Source organism: Denticeps clupeoides, chromosome 9 (assembly GCF_900700375.1).
Source record: "Denticeps clupeoides chromosome 9, fDenClu1.1, whole genome shotgun sequence".
NCBI lineage: Eukaryota > Metazoa > Chordata > Actinopteri > Clupeiformes > Denticipitidae > Denticeps > Denticeps clupeoides.
The window spans coordinates 10,875,823-10,891,190 of record NC_041715.1 but is presented as its reverse complement, the minus strand read 5'-3'; the positions used below and the strand labels follow the sequence as shown (position 1 = coordinate 10,891,190).

General features: G+C 45.7%; 1 protein-coding gene across 1 annotated transcript; it reads right to left on the bottom strand.

Moving 5' to 3' along the window:
* Positions 1 to 1,159: 1,159 nt before the first annotated feature.
* On the bottom strand, positions 1,160 to 13,855 carry LOC114797333 (UPF0524 protein C3orf70 homolog B-like). Its single transcript, XM_028992178.1, has 2 exons — positions 13,355 to 13,855; positions 1,160 to 2,843 (listed from the first exon to the last, which is right to left on the bottom strand). Exons 1-2 carry the CDS (start codon positions 13,521 to 13,523, stop codon positions 2,227 to 2,229), a joined length of 786 nt encoding a protein of 261 aa, XP_028848011.1. The 5' UTR covers positions 13,524 to 13,855; the 3' UTR covers positions 1,160 to 2,226.
* Positions 13,856 to 15,368: the final 1,513 nt, after the last annotated feature.

Sequence of the window (15,368 nt, the reverse complement as noted above, 5' to 3'; positions counted from 1 at the left end):
TTTCCTCACTCGCTCTCTCTGTCCCGCTCACTTCCTGCCAGCAGGGTGATTCATGCACAGGATATGTTCCCATAACTGTAGACCAGGAGGAATTTGATCTCTGTAGTTGTGTCGGTTTGTCCTATAGCTCTAGAGAGAGGAGATCAATAGGAATATTTTCAAGGCGAGGCAGCAAGAATCAATGGGACATCAGCTGAAGGTGAGGCAGACATTCCAAGGGACACACTTTTTTCGGCTTCATTCAGCAAACTGTGATTTGAATGTGAATAGAACATAATTTCTGTGCACCAGCTGGGCCCAGCTAAGACTGTCGTGTGCATAGTGCCACGTCTATGTAAACAACGCTCTCCATATGCTTTACAGCAATGTTCACATGGCCCCGCCAAAGTGACTCACATCCCACCTTATGCATTTATGTGACTCGCATATGAATGGATGTTTTCAAGCAGTATGAGCACGGAAATCAGATCTTTTCAGTCCAATTTGAGCCACTTTCATCTGATCCAAGGCCGTGTGGCATGAATGAGAGTCTTCAGATTGGCATTCATGCTGTTTTTGTGCCTATGTGCATGTGCTGAACGAATGTCATCACCATTCAGCATTTGCTGTGTGGCAAAAATGTCATTTCATAGGACTGACATATTCTCATCTTAGTTACTAGAGTGTCTCATAAAAGAAATTTCCAGCTTAGTCAATACTAGTTTGTGGATTTTTCTCCATGCAGTTCCATTCAGAATAGCTCAGTAAATGCTGAACCTTGCCATGTTAACTCTCACATGAAATACTTCACAGCTACTGTAGGACTTGTTGTTCACCAACAATTATTGCCCTGACCTGACTGAAGAGGTCTTTAATGCTCCTCCTCTGCCTTTTTTTCATGTGTTAATAAAAAACAAATTGGCTACGTTCACATAAGTGAAGTGTCTCAAATCCATTTATTCTTAATTCTTTGTTTAAATCCACACATATCTTATGTTTCTAGGACTGGACACAGAAATGATGAAATCAGATTTCACTTTCCTCCATGGTATTGGACCAGAAACATCAGATTTATGACCATGCGAATAGTCAGTTCTCAGAACAGTCAGAGAAAAGCAGTGAAGCTTGTAACGTGAATAAAACTAAAGAAATCATCAGCAACATGAAAAGCACAAGTAGAGACCAGTGTTTCAAGTGTTTATATTAAATTGAAAGATTTAACAAAAATCATCATCATAAGAAAAATTGCTACAGTACAATAGCATGGCGTGAGGTGCCCTTGAAATCATAGGCAGTTCAAACTCATGTGAAGGATGTATCAATGACCCTGCATCATTTCCTTTAAATATCTCAGAGGGAAACCTGCATTATATAAGATGTAATGCTTTAGGAGTGTTTGCAGATGACAAATTTACTTGTTCCACAGTGCTTGAATTGAAGCTCTGATCACCATTCGTCATGTTTGGTTTGGTAACATACATGTATGACAAAAGTGGGTTTAAATATTTCAGAATGAAAAAGTATTTGAGTAGTGACTTTGAGTAGCTAAATCGTGACTTTTCATCTCTGATTATTTTAATGCCTGAAAAAATTATAATTACACATCACCATTGTTCATGGTAGCACCGAGCAGGCATTCACACCCATGCTCCAGGTCATCTGAAGCAGGGCGACAATGACTGTGAACCACTGGAAAAAAAGGCCTCCTTTATCAAAGTCACACTGGTGCGCCCTAACCTCTTACATGATTTAAATATTTTTGAACTGCACCAATGACTGCATTTTAGATCTGTCTCTCTACTTGCCTTTTCTCTTACTCAGATGTAGGATTATTATTTATTAAGTCATTGCACCCTGGGCTCTAGAGTTACTCAGCTGTTACTAAACATAGATGAAAACAATATGCAAAAAAATGTTCGGCCTAACACTGCTATATGGTCAGATATTATGAAAGAGCATGCATCTGGGAATATTTCCTTTTCTGGCATCTGCTGACACTATGCTGGACAATGTCTCTATCGAATAAATCATGCGAGGGCTTGTCATTAGGAGAACCAAAGATGGGAGCAGCCAGCGGTGCATTTATCCACATATTGTCTCTGAGCTAATGTGATAAGATGCGAAACAAACAGCGGACTGCTAGTTAGTTCCTCCCCCAAATTCATGGTTCAGTGGAGACGCGTGGCATATCAAAGAGAGGAGGAGGTGATGAGGGTGGAAGGAAGAGCTTTCTCGGGGTGGGAAATGTCACACAGTAGTTTCAATGTTTTCAATTATTTCCACAAGGGACTTGGATGGTGAGAGCAGAGAGCAATCATCCTGGTCCCAGAGGCTCACTGGGCTGGAATTCCCATCTGTGCTCAGTTCCTCATCCTCTTCCTCCTCTGAGTCCTCCTCACATGACTCCAGGAAGTGTCGCCCCAATGCATTTATCCCAGAGTCCTCGGAGCTGGATGGTGAAGAGCAGTGGTCCATTTTGGGTCCCTTAATCTTCTCCAGGGGGGCGTTGAATGGTTGGTCTGTGGGCAATGGCCTTGGAGATTCTGGAGCCAGAGTGGCAAGGTGTGGGTGTGGCTGTGGTGGTGCAGAAGCTGGTATTAATGGTGGTGGCAATGGGCGCTGCACATAGCACATCTTGCCATTGATGCGCTTGACTATGTAGTCGTCGATGAAGAGGTCGGAGATAATGCAGTACTTGGGCGACTCGGGACAGGGCGGAGGCAGGAAGCAGGGGGCGATGCGGAGGAAGCGACGCGTCAGTGAGATGGAGAGGTCGATGGTGTCGGAGTAGCCAGACGGAGCAGCGGGTACCGACGTGCTGGGCAGCTGTCCGACTGTTGTCATTGGCTGGTAAACATATTTACCTGCGGAAAGCAATGAACACTCGCATTAGGAAGAGGCATGGGTGGTAGGGTGGTAGTAGCCTAGAAGAGGCATGGGTGGTAGGATAGTAGTAGCCTTGAAGAGGCATGGGTGGTAGGGTGGTAGTAGCCTAGAAGAGGCATGGGTGGTAGGATAGTAGTAGCCTAGAAGAGGCATGGGTGGTAGGGTGGTAGTAGCCTACAAGAGGCATGGGTGGTAGGGTGGTAGTAGCCTACAAGAGGCATGGGTGGTAGGGTAGTAATAGCCTTGAAGAGGCATGGATGGTAGGGTGGTAGTAGCCTAGAAGGGGTATGGGTGGTAGGGTGGTAGTAGCCTACAAGAGGCATGGGTGGTAGGGTGGTAGTAGCCTACAAGAGGCATGGGTGGTAGGGTGGTAATAGCCTTGAAGAGGCATGGATGGTAGGGTGGTAGTAGCCTACAAGGGGTATGGGTGGTAGGGTGGTAGTAGCCTAGAAGGGGTATGGGTGGTAGGGTGGTAGTAGCCTACAAGAGGCATGGGTGGTAGGATATTAGTAGCCTAGAAGAGTTATGGCTGGTAGGGTGGTAATAGCCTATAAGAGGCATGGGTGGTAGGGTGGTAATAGCCTAGAAGAGGCATGGGTGGTAGGGTGGTAGTAGCCCAGAAGAGGCATAGGTGGTAGGGTAGTAGTAGCCTAGAAGAGGCATGGGTGCTAGGGTGATAGTAGCCTAGTGGGTAACATATTCACCTATGAACCAGACCACAGGTTCAAACCCAACTTACTTGTGTCCCTGAGCAGGACAATTAACCCTGAGTGTCTCCAGGGGGGGACTGTCCCTGTCACTACTGATCATATGTCGCTCTGGATAAGGGTTTCTGATAAATGCCGTAAAATGTAAATGCAAGCAGGCTGGAAAAACGCTGGGTCTGTAACATCTGAGCAGTTTGCCTGAGTTTGCATTTGGGCCGTGGCCAGACACTCGCGTGTTCTGCAATGTTACCCAGAGCAGCTGTGTCTTCGCTTTTAATAATTCAAGCAAAGGAGCCAGAGCTAGAACAGAGCCCAGTGCCAGATCCAAACCACTGCACTGCAGCTTCAACTGGCTTCTTTATCACATGTTTTTAGTTTCTAACACAGAACTAAAGTTATTCACAAAGTCAGCAAAACAACTTCTTACCCGTTTACTACAACACTGGCACCTGCATGGGTTCCATATTGTGAACTGGCGTTGGAACCGACCAGGGAGGAGGAAAAGAGGTACGAGTGGGACCTCTTTTTTTCCTCCCCAAATTGCAATTTGCAAATCATGCAATTCTGAGGTATCCTTGTGGATATTTAAGCAGAATATTTACACTCACTCACTTGCTTACTCACTTTCCAAAACTGCTTAGTCCTACTGAGGTTCACGGCTGCCACAGCCCACTCTGGGACACTGATGCGCACACAAGGGTGCAGAAACACACACACCATTCATTCACACCCACGGATAGAGTGGACAGCGTTAGGAAACTGAAAACCCCAGGGGAATCCCGCACCAACACAGGGAAAGCCTACCACAAGGTCCAAACTCACAACCACAAACTCACAACCACCATTATATTTACAATATAATGAAATACCAGCTGACTGGCATTTCACCTGAAAACCAATTCACATCAATAAGATCTTGAAGCCTAATGAAGCAAAGAAGAACAGTTGTCCCTATTTTGAACACAAGGCTTTCACCTTAAAGCTTAAATCTTTATCTAGAATAGAGGAAACCAATTTATGTTGTGACAGTGCTACACAGTACGTATTTAACCGCATTGACCACCGTGGCCAATGCCTGCTTAAACAAACGTCCTGCCCCATTAATTCAAACTTTCAATGGTGAGAAAGAAAGCAATAGACTAGCCACAATCTTTACTATACAAGATTTACTACTGTAGCTGACAAATCCACTGGAAAAAGCACAAATTAGATGTGCTGTGCTGTCTTTGCACAGACCCCCACTCCGCCTCCCCCATCTAAACAGTATGAAAACTAACCAATGTCAAGTTTCTCAGCTGGGCATACACTGTTATGCCCATACATTAAACTGGGAATACACTGTTATGCCCATATATAACACTGGACATACACTGTTATGCCCATATATAACACTGGACATACACTGTTATGCCGATTCATAACACTGGGCATACACTGGTATGCCCATACATTAAACTGGGAATACACTGTTATGCTCATATATAACACTGGGCATACACTGTTATGCCCATACATTAAACTGGGAATACACTGTTATGCCCATATATAACACTGGGCATACACTGTTATGCCCATACATTACACTGGGAATAAATACACTGTTATGCCCATATATAACACTGAGCATACACTGTTAGCCATTGAGCTAACAGGTTACATGGTTCTCCCGCAAGAAAGGATGCATTGTTCAAACAAGAAAAGATGTACAATCTCCACCGTTATTGCCAGACACTACTTTATGATGGATAAATGCAGACCCTTATACCTTCCTCCTGAACTCAGTGTCTTACTGCTAACTGCTTTGTACATAGCACCAAATGCTAATGCTGGCTCGGCTCTGGGGCATTTGCATGAAAGCAGTCCTTCCCAAACTTCATCAACACATAAAATTTGCAACCAGGGGAGAAAAAACACTGGACAACCTGTGTACAAACAGTAGGCTGGCCTACAAGGCTAAATCCCTAGCACACCTTGGTCAGTCTGATCACACGTCCATGCTTCTGATACCTACATACAGCCCCCTCAGAAATCAAGCTCCCATCATCACCCGCACTGTCACTACATGGCCCAACAGGAGACCTGGAGAACCACAGGTCATGTCACCAGGGATGTCACCAGACAATGTCATGTCACCAGAGATGTCACCAGACAATATCACCAATGTCACATTAGGACCTATCCCAACAGGGATCCCTGGATGACGAGGGAGGTCCGAAGCCTGCTGAAAGCCAGGTCGGGGGATATGAAACATTACAGTACAGCCAGAGCCAATCTGAAGAGAGGCATCCAAGAGGCCAAGGCAGCGCACAGCAGGAGCATAGAGGGTCACATGAGGAGCAACAACACCAGGCAGGCAGCACATCACCAGCTACAAATCCAGCTATAATACTGAATATATGGCAACACCAACAGCAGTTCCGCAACAGCCACCAGTCCAATGTAATTTGTATATATTATGTTTATTACTATTTGATTTGTTTGTTATTTAAGTCTTTCTTATTATTTCTTATTAATGTTCCTAGAGAAAAGGAACAGCACATGGCAGACACAAGCAAACCTTTTTAACATGGTCTTGCCTACTTATCAACAGGGAGAAAAGTTATTTATAGCGGTAAATCAAATTCATTTTTGTGACTCTTCCCCCCTTTCTAAAGTGGAGCCATACACTCCACCGCCTAATTTTATTTTTCTGCACGCCAAATTGTCAAAGCAGCACATTTCGCTTGGTTCAGCATCACTACTGATGTGTTTTTTTCTTCTGCTTCCGATGTGTTCATATTGCACGTTTAGTAAATCTCTGTCTTCAAAATCTTAGTAACTGATGAGATAATTCACTAAAAAATACATTCAGTAGGCGACTAGTTCATTGTTCTTGTCACAGTTTCAGTCTCATAGAGAAGTGTTTCTTTGCACAGAATAAACTGGAGGACCTAGACACAAAATAAAGCTTTTCCCTTTCCCACCCCGGCAGCTCACTAAGGGATCATCCTTTTTTCAATGCCAAACCTTTTTTAGTTTTGTTAATATTGGCAATAATGACAACTGTTACTGTTGGGTTTGAAGAAATATGCGTCAGGGACTGTCACGTTTAAAGGAGGCACAGAGGTGAAGCATAATGATGACAAAATAAAAAAAACATAAACACGGCATGAGGGCCAAAAGGGACAGAGAAACACAAAGGGATGGGAAACGAACCCAGAGGTGACTGCTTGACCAATATGCATGTTGAATTTTTGGAGAATGTTTAGGGTTCCTCAGGGCAGGGAAGCATGGACGCAATTTCTCGACTTTTTTTTCATCAGGCTTAGCAGGGCACAAAGACATCTACACAGAACATTGTAAAATACAATGACCGGATCCCAACTAGATGAAATATACATTTTTACTTAACGTGAAAGAAAGTGAAGTGATTGTCACATGTGATACACAGTAGCACAGCACACGGTGCACACAGTGAAACTTGTCCTCTGCATTTATCCCATCACCCTGAGTGAGCAGTGGGCAGCCATGACAGGCGCCCGGGGAGCAGTGTGTGGGGACGGTGCTTTGCTCAGTGGCACCTCGGTGGCACCTTGGCGGATCGGGATTCGAACCGGCGACCTTCTGATTACGGGGACACTTCCTTAACCACTAGGCCACCACTCCCCCCTAGAAAATTCGAACCTCATGCCCACGGACTGCGAGACCAGAGACCGGTGATATTACCCCTGAGCTACCTGGCGTCCAACCTGAGTACTTAACACTTAACATGAAACTCCGGCCCAGAACGTGGAAAAGGAACACCCCAAAAAGTCAGAATCATGACATAAATACATTTTGCACAAATGGCTTCTATAGGCCCTTGGTATCAAAAAATCCAAGGACCCCCTCCTCTTCAAATGGTCTCAGTCCACTAATCATCCATGATACACTTTGGATCAAACAGAAACCAGATTTAAATCAGCATGTTTCTGCAAGTTCTTTGTAGTGTAACCTTATGATATGATGGATTGATACTGGGCCTGAAGCTGTATTTTTTTCTTTGATCAAAATTGAAGCTGCAGTATCACATGTCTCCAAACAGTAGAACATCTAGACCAAACTGTGAACCAAACGCATTCACCTATCACAAAATATTAGCAACACTGTCTTCAAATGCAAGCATAATGCATTCAAAAAAGTTGGAAGCCCGTGGAAATCATAGCAGAACATATGTCATAAATGATTTATGTAATTACCCATTAGGGTCAGTGTGCTTTCTGACTGGCAATTGGTAGCAGTGTTATTACAAGGTGTGTGTGAAGATTTGATCGGGTTTTGGTCTGTTTTGTGAATGCTGGCCATACAAAGGATTTTGGTTTCAGAACATAATGTAAGATTCATTGGGAAAATGCCTCTCATGCAATCCAAACATTTTGCTTATGAATAAATAACTTCCTCACCACGTGTGCACTGGTCCATCGGTCTGCTGGGCCTAATTGGGTAGCGCAGGCAGACAGGGTGTCGGCACGGCCCTACTGCTCTGTAATGAGACTCCAGCGTGTGGCAGCCGGAATTAGGAGTGTGTGAGTGTGTTAGCACTGTTGCTGTTTGTGTGAGCATGTGACGATTGCATACGGAGCTAATGGGTCTTGTGTTTGTGTGTGACGCTGTAGTAACTTGTGTTGAGGTGGACTGGTTGGTGTGTGTGCAATGTGTGTCTGTATGTAAAAGTAAAGAGAAGTCATTGTGAAACACAGCTCAGCACACGCTGACACAACGAAATGTGTCCTCTGCTTTTAACCAGTGGGCAGCCATGACAGGTGCCCGGGGAGCAGGGTGTGGGGACGGTGCTTTGCTCCGTGGCACCTCAGTGGTACCTTGGGATTTGAACCGGCAACCTTCTGATTACGGGGCTACTTCCTTTACCACTAGGACACCACAGCCCATAAGAAAGAAACACTTCCCAATTCGGGGCTGAGCATTTTCACAATTTTCACAAGCAAAAAAAAAATTAAAAAACACGCTTAACACCCCAAATCCATACAACTACAGTATGACTGTACATATGCATTTAGATTACGTGTGCATTTAGCAATCACAAGAGTGCTGTGTGTTGAATTAACAGTGAAATGACATTATTTTTGTACAGGCGAGGTGATGTGCAGTGTTTTTCCCCTTTTACGCTGGCATGAAGTCTGTTTTTTGCTGCCATAAAAACAGATAAATGGACTTGGACATGCATTTTTTTGTGCATCAGGTCTCAAAAATAGGGCCCTCAATCTCTTCCCCAGCTCAGTTATCAGAACCAATCAGACCCATTCCAACAGCACCCATCATCTGCAGTCCCACGACTGCCACTCCGACTGGGAAAAGGATCCTCTCACCCCCGCCATGAATAATGCAATGCTCTACATCTGCCTTCAACACAGATGGGAATTCATCCGTCCAGCCTTCCCCACCATCTCTCCTCCACCTCCTGGCTGAGGGCCTACTCAAGGTCAGTCCAGCAATTTTGTTTGCCGAGGCTGAGGAACCTACGGAGGCGTCTGGAGGGACCCCGTCAGCGTGACTTATTCGATGTTTATTCGTTTGCCTCGGTAGAGGAGGCGAGGTAAGTCCTGACTACATTATTCATGTTGTGGAGTAGGTTTTGGGTAAGAACGCGCTCGTCCAGATGAACGTCAGAGGAGATTGTGTTAGGCCCTAATGATGCCCTCGGGCCTCTTCCCCTACATAGATTTTTCTTTGCGGCCGTTTTATCCCTGCTCACTTTTAGATCTTCTCTCTGTGAATTATCTGCTTCTAATTATGACTCCACTCATGAGCAGATGCACCTGACTTGGTGTCATTCCAGCACGATTCCATTCCAGAGAAGCAAAGAGCAACACAGTAGTAACTCCTCCGCACATTTTTCATCCGACGCTACAACACGCAGGGGGCGCGCTGTTTATTCACCCCATTTCATTTCTGTCATACGTGTTTTCATTATAATGATACCACTATGAGGGGAAAAGCGTGCATTGAAATCGGGCTTTTTGGGCGAGAAAAGTGAACGTCGGGAAGCCTTTTTTCTCCTCGTGGTTGTGGCTTTTGAAAGGCTTCTTTAACAGCGGGAGAGATAACGAGCCAATTTACCTGCCCATTCAGCCAGGAGAAAACGCCTCCACTGGGCATTAGACTCGCGCAAGAACAACATTCAGCGATACGCAACTTGCAGCAGAACCTGAAGAAATAAGCGTGAGGGAGAAGGAGCACAAAGAACCGAGGAAGCGGTAGAACCGGATACCTTATGACTGAGATGAAGTGGTAAAGGCAGCAGAGCAGCTTGAAGAAAAGCAACAGGGGAAACAGTGATGGGAATCCAGGTACAGATGTGATGTGGTGCGCTCTGTACTAGAATCAGGGCCGGAGTGGGACTCATTTTCTGCTCTGGAGTTTCAGGCCTCAGACTGGCCCCCTTTAGACCTATTATTATTAAAATCATGTAATTATAACACTACATATTAAATCTACCATAGTGCACTGTTAAAGCCTTGGATGTTGTAAACTGTATTTTTCTAAAATATTTCCAATTCAGTGCAAGTAAGGGTTGCTTCACAATGTAGATTCATTTCAACATGAGGCACATCTCCAACATTATTCCATTTGTTAAAATGTTTTGTTCTGTTCAAATAGATATCCAAACATAAAAAATAAACAAATATATCAATATTAAAAATTAATTAATTCATATTAAATTCCCAGTTATGTGGTGTCTATAGTTGTTAGTTGTCTAATTTAGTTTTAGTCCATTCTTTGCGTCAATCTGTCATTTTAGTCAGAATTTCCAATCTATATTTTGTTATATTTATCGTCATATGACCAGCATTTACATCTCGTCTTCATCACATCAACAAGGTTTTTTGACAAAGATATTTTGTCATTAATTCAATTGATAAAAACAAAACTAGTTTTGTCACATCATACTATTATTTATATAACGATATTTCATATGCCGCAACACAACACAATTCATTAGTTTTCCTGACCAAGTGTACTTACTTGTGCTTATTTCATCTACCCGGCCCAAAAAAATCTAGAGAACACTGGACCTTGAGTCCCAAACTTCAGAACGTCACACGGGAATTGTCCCGGTCCTCCCGATTAGCCACATGGGGCTGGATTAGAATAGTTTATGAGAACAGGTCAAGACCTCTAGGCGTCTAGAGAGCAGAACAGGATATAATCACTCGGCTAGGCACTAGGTCCTTAACTCATCTAGTTTAAACATAGACCTCCAGGCAGGACCTAAAACTGCTCAGAGCAATGTGACTTTTGTGAATGCCCCCCCATGGGAAAATATGGTGCATAGTGTTTATGATCACATTTTCATTAGTGTATAATCACATCTAACTATAAATCTTCTACAGTTCTTCTGTAGTCGGGTGGTTAGGACACGAGTCTTTGACCTGAGGGAACTGGATTCGATTCTCACCTTGGATGCACTTTTGGGGCATTGGTTGGCATAGCGGGTAAGGAAACGGACCCGTAATCAGAAGGTTACAGGTTCGAATCCCAAACCGCCAATCACTTCACTGTCACTTTTATAGAGGCTTGGTCCTATTTAAGAAGTGAAGTGATTGTCACATGTGATCCACAGCAGCACAGCACATGGTGCACACAGTGAAATTTGTCCTCTGCATTTAAGCCATCACCCTTAGTGAGCAGTGGGCAGCCATGACAGGCGCCCGGGGAGCAGTGTGTGGGGACGGTGCTTTGCTCAGTTGCACCTCAGTGGCACCATGGCGGATCGGGATTCGAACCGGCAACCTTCTGATTACGGAGCCGCTTCCTTAACCGCTAGGCCCCAGAGTAAGGAGTGGTTCCTCTTCCACACACTCAGCCATGATGCATCTTTTCCTATAGTGGCCAGAAGAACATGTTTGATGAGATGTTTGCTTATGAAGGAAGGGGTGAGGGGGCATTTAGTTGCTTGCAGATAAACTACAGGGTAACTACAAGTTATGCCTTGCCTGTTCAAATCAGTTAATAGATGACAAGTGTATTTCCCATTATTTCCAAAAAGAAACAATAGTTCCTCTAATAAGTCTTAATTGCTATTGTGCATTTAGCACAATGACTGGCTCTACGTGTCATACGTCTATTTTGGTTTGTTTTGTTAAATCTGTCCAACAAAGGGCCATGTCGCCCTGCCAGAACTCGCAGAGGAAATCAGCATTTGACAGCTGGAGCGGCGGGCAGCGCGCCAAAGCGGCAGAGATCCCGACTCCGGCTTCCGCAGACCACACAGAGATTTACACCGGCAGCCGGGGGATTCCGCCGCCCAAGGACGCCGCCACACAAAGGACATTATTAAGAAAGCTAAAACCTGAGCAAATCCGCGGCGGCGCTTGCGGCTGCCGGCGGGGAGATTTGCTGTCGTTTCCAACCACCTTGTGTGAAAGGTAATTGCCGGAATCACCGGAGGGCACTGCAACTGGAAATTATAGACCCCAACAATGACGGACGAGCTTCTCGCAGAGCGGTGCAGCAGACGTCACAAGTCATTTTCGAACCATCAGTCCCTGTCTGAGCAAAACGGACCAAACCACGCACCTTCACTTAAATCCCATTCATGAACAAGTCTGCCGGTGCATCCAAAAAAACTGGAATTATTGTGACGGGAAAACCTCCATGTGCTCTATGCTGCATTCGTTACACCTCAAGTGAAATATGTATTGATTCTGAGTGACATTGCGGCTTAATGTCACGTCCCATGACACGCCCCCTTCCTTTTCCTGAGTATCAGGGTTTCGCGTGCGTTGTCCTTCTCACGTCCGGGCTGTAGGTTCCTGATCACATTCCATCCCCAGGTCCCTGCGGCATGGACCGGGATCCTCACCGTGTAACTAGTGTCAGGAGCGGCCTGTTACGGCGAATCGTTATCCGGAGATCGCAGAACCCCGAGGTGTCCCCCACGTCCGAGGTCATCCCCGTAAGGTAAACGCTTAACGGGAGGTAACTGTCTGCACTGATCTCTCCCTCTTCATTAAGAACCAGACGCTGGAGAAATCTCACCGCGCGCTAAATAGACGCGCTTCCTTTTGGTCCAAATCAGCGGGGGGCGAAGACAAAAATCTGGGCACAGGAAGGAGAATTGCGAGAGAGAGATGAACAACAACATTTCTATTGTCCACCGCTGCCAGGCAGTTACATTTTCATTTGACAATTGGCCCCCCCAATAAGACTGAACGGACCCGATCATTTAATGGACTGTTTTTAAAAAAGCATGTTTTATTATCTGCTTATCCTTATTTAATGCGGTAGCCAGCTTTGCGGTGCGTGATCGGTGGACATGTGGTGGACATCCAAGCGAGGTCTGCTGCTTCACCGGCATCGCTGAGAAACACAACCGTGAGACGCACGGCTGGTGGCGGTGAGGTTCACACATCTATTATTGAAGGGGGTACGGTCTCCAGAGCCGAGGACGCAGCCGGGCTACTTTTCATGTCCTTTCGGCAGCTCTGACTGTCTTTTCCAGGAAACCCGGGGCCTGGACTGGTCTAATTGGACTGTGTGCGTTGGGGACGCCACTATTGACGGACGGGCCATGCCAGGCCATGCATGTGTGCACCATCCAATAATGCAAAGTGCAAGTCTACATCCTGCTGATCTATCAGCCTTGCTCAACACTAATATTACCCACGTGACTTGGGTGCTCCGGGATCGTGGGGGACACTGTCCCAATTTAACTGCGGGATTAATTAACAAGGAATCTGATTAAATCGAGTCCGTCCCCGTGCGAACTTCTCGCGCATGGGTCCGGCGGAAGGGACACTTACAGTGACACCAGCCCAGGTGGCAGCACCAGTGCAGTTTGAAGCACCTCCCGTGGCTGTGCGTGGCGCAGATGGAGAGTCCGTCGCACGGCAGAAAGTCCGGTCTGCCCGCGCAGCTCCTGGCCAGCGCCTGCGCCTCGTCCAACTTCTCGCTCTTCGCGGAGGAAGCCATCGGTGTCGCCTCCGCGTCCCCGGAACCTGCGTGATGTCGCGGGAACGTCGCTTACGGGACCGGCACCGACGGCACTACTCACCGGCGCGGCACCCCCGCGCTGCCCCGGGTCCCCAGCACCACATCTGCGGGAAAACTTTGCGGTCCCATCGGCGTCGCCAGCCGCGCACCCGTCACCCCTCTCCCGAGCACCTGGATTAATTCGCGCAGGAATGCAATCGGGAAACTGTAATAACACGCCGGTTCCGACACGCACGGCGGCGTCCGTGCGGACGGGAATCAGCGCGGCTGCGCCGGTCCGCGGAGTTGCGCCTTCGCTCCGCTGCCCGCCTCCGAGCGGAGCGGGGTTGCCAGGTGCGGACAGAACCGCCCGATAAAGCGGAGTGGCCTGAAGTTTGGACTGAAAAGACAGAAATGCAGATTGGTGTGAATAATTTGTTTACTAAATCATAAAACAAATGCAAAACTATAGCCTCCCGTTGCCAGTTAGTTGAAATGTGCTTTTATTGCGTTAGAGCAAATAAAATTTTTTTTTAATAATGTTAACTTTGAGTGGATATTGTCTATACCAATATTTATAACTTTATTCTACTTTACTAAATGTTTAATTCTACAAACATAAATGCTAAAAAGCTGGCAGGATAAAGCAGGTTGAATGTTGTTTAGAAAATACATCAAATTAATCAGATTCAAAGAAGAAAAACAGCAGCAAAGAGACTATTTTATATCTATGTTATTTTGAATCTTGTATAATTTTGATTTTTTTGGTTATCTGTATTAGTTTATATATTTCTTAGAATTTCCCTTACATGGCACTGTATGAAATAGAAAATGACTTACAACAAGCAAACCTGGCGACCCTGCTGGAATCTGAATTTGATCGCTCTCTCTTTTTACCTCTCTCTCTCTATTTCTCCCTCCCTCTCTCTCTCCCTCCCTCTCTCTCTTTTGCTCTCTCTCTTTCTCCCTCCCTCGCTCTCTATTTTGTCTCTCTATCTCTTTTCCCTCTCTCTCTCTCTTTTGCTCTCTTTCTCCCTCCCTCTCTCTCTCTCTTTCTCCCTCTCTTTCTCTCTATCTCTCTCTCCCTCTCTGTCTCCCTCTCTCTCCCCAGGTGGTCGTGCTATTGTTCGTGTGGGCATCAGCAGCCTACAAGTGCGAAGCATTATGCACGAACCGCCACCCGATATTTCGGACACAGCAGACCGAGGCCTGTGTGAAATTCGTTGCAGTTCGTGCATCATTCATTGTCGCCCTCGTCTAGTTAAAGTTCACAGTAAAGGGCGACCTGCATATTAAATGGAATTGGATTAAACTGCCCGCGGCCAGATCTGGCATCTAGAGACCTTTCAATACCTATTGAAGCAAAATATAATTGACCCGTCATAAAAACAGGCTGAGTAATGTAATTTAACCATTAAATATATATTATTGTTAAGCCTACAGTATCTCAGGTCAAAAGGTGACTTTGGTTCTGTTTCCACATGACAAAGACAGTTGACAGCTGGCATTGGCTCTTGCATAGGTGGCATAATGAGGCTGAGTTTCTACAGAGACACCGGGCATCATTCCCCTTTGGGAATAGGACGGGGTGGCAGTCCAAGTCGTCTTAACCACAGACATCTATACAGACTGCCAATGGGGAACTGGACTAAAGCCCCCCCACCTTTCCTTTAACTGGAGATTTAAAAAATTAAATTAGACTACAACCTAACTCTGATTCCCTACCGACCTGTTACTCTGTTCCCTACCCCACTCTAAAAGCACAGCGGCTATGAACCTCGGATTAGCAGAGAAGCAACTATCACACGTGGAGTGTAAGCTGGATGATGGCGGAGAAAGGGTCAT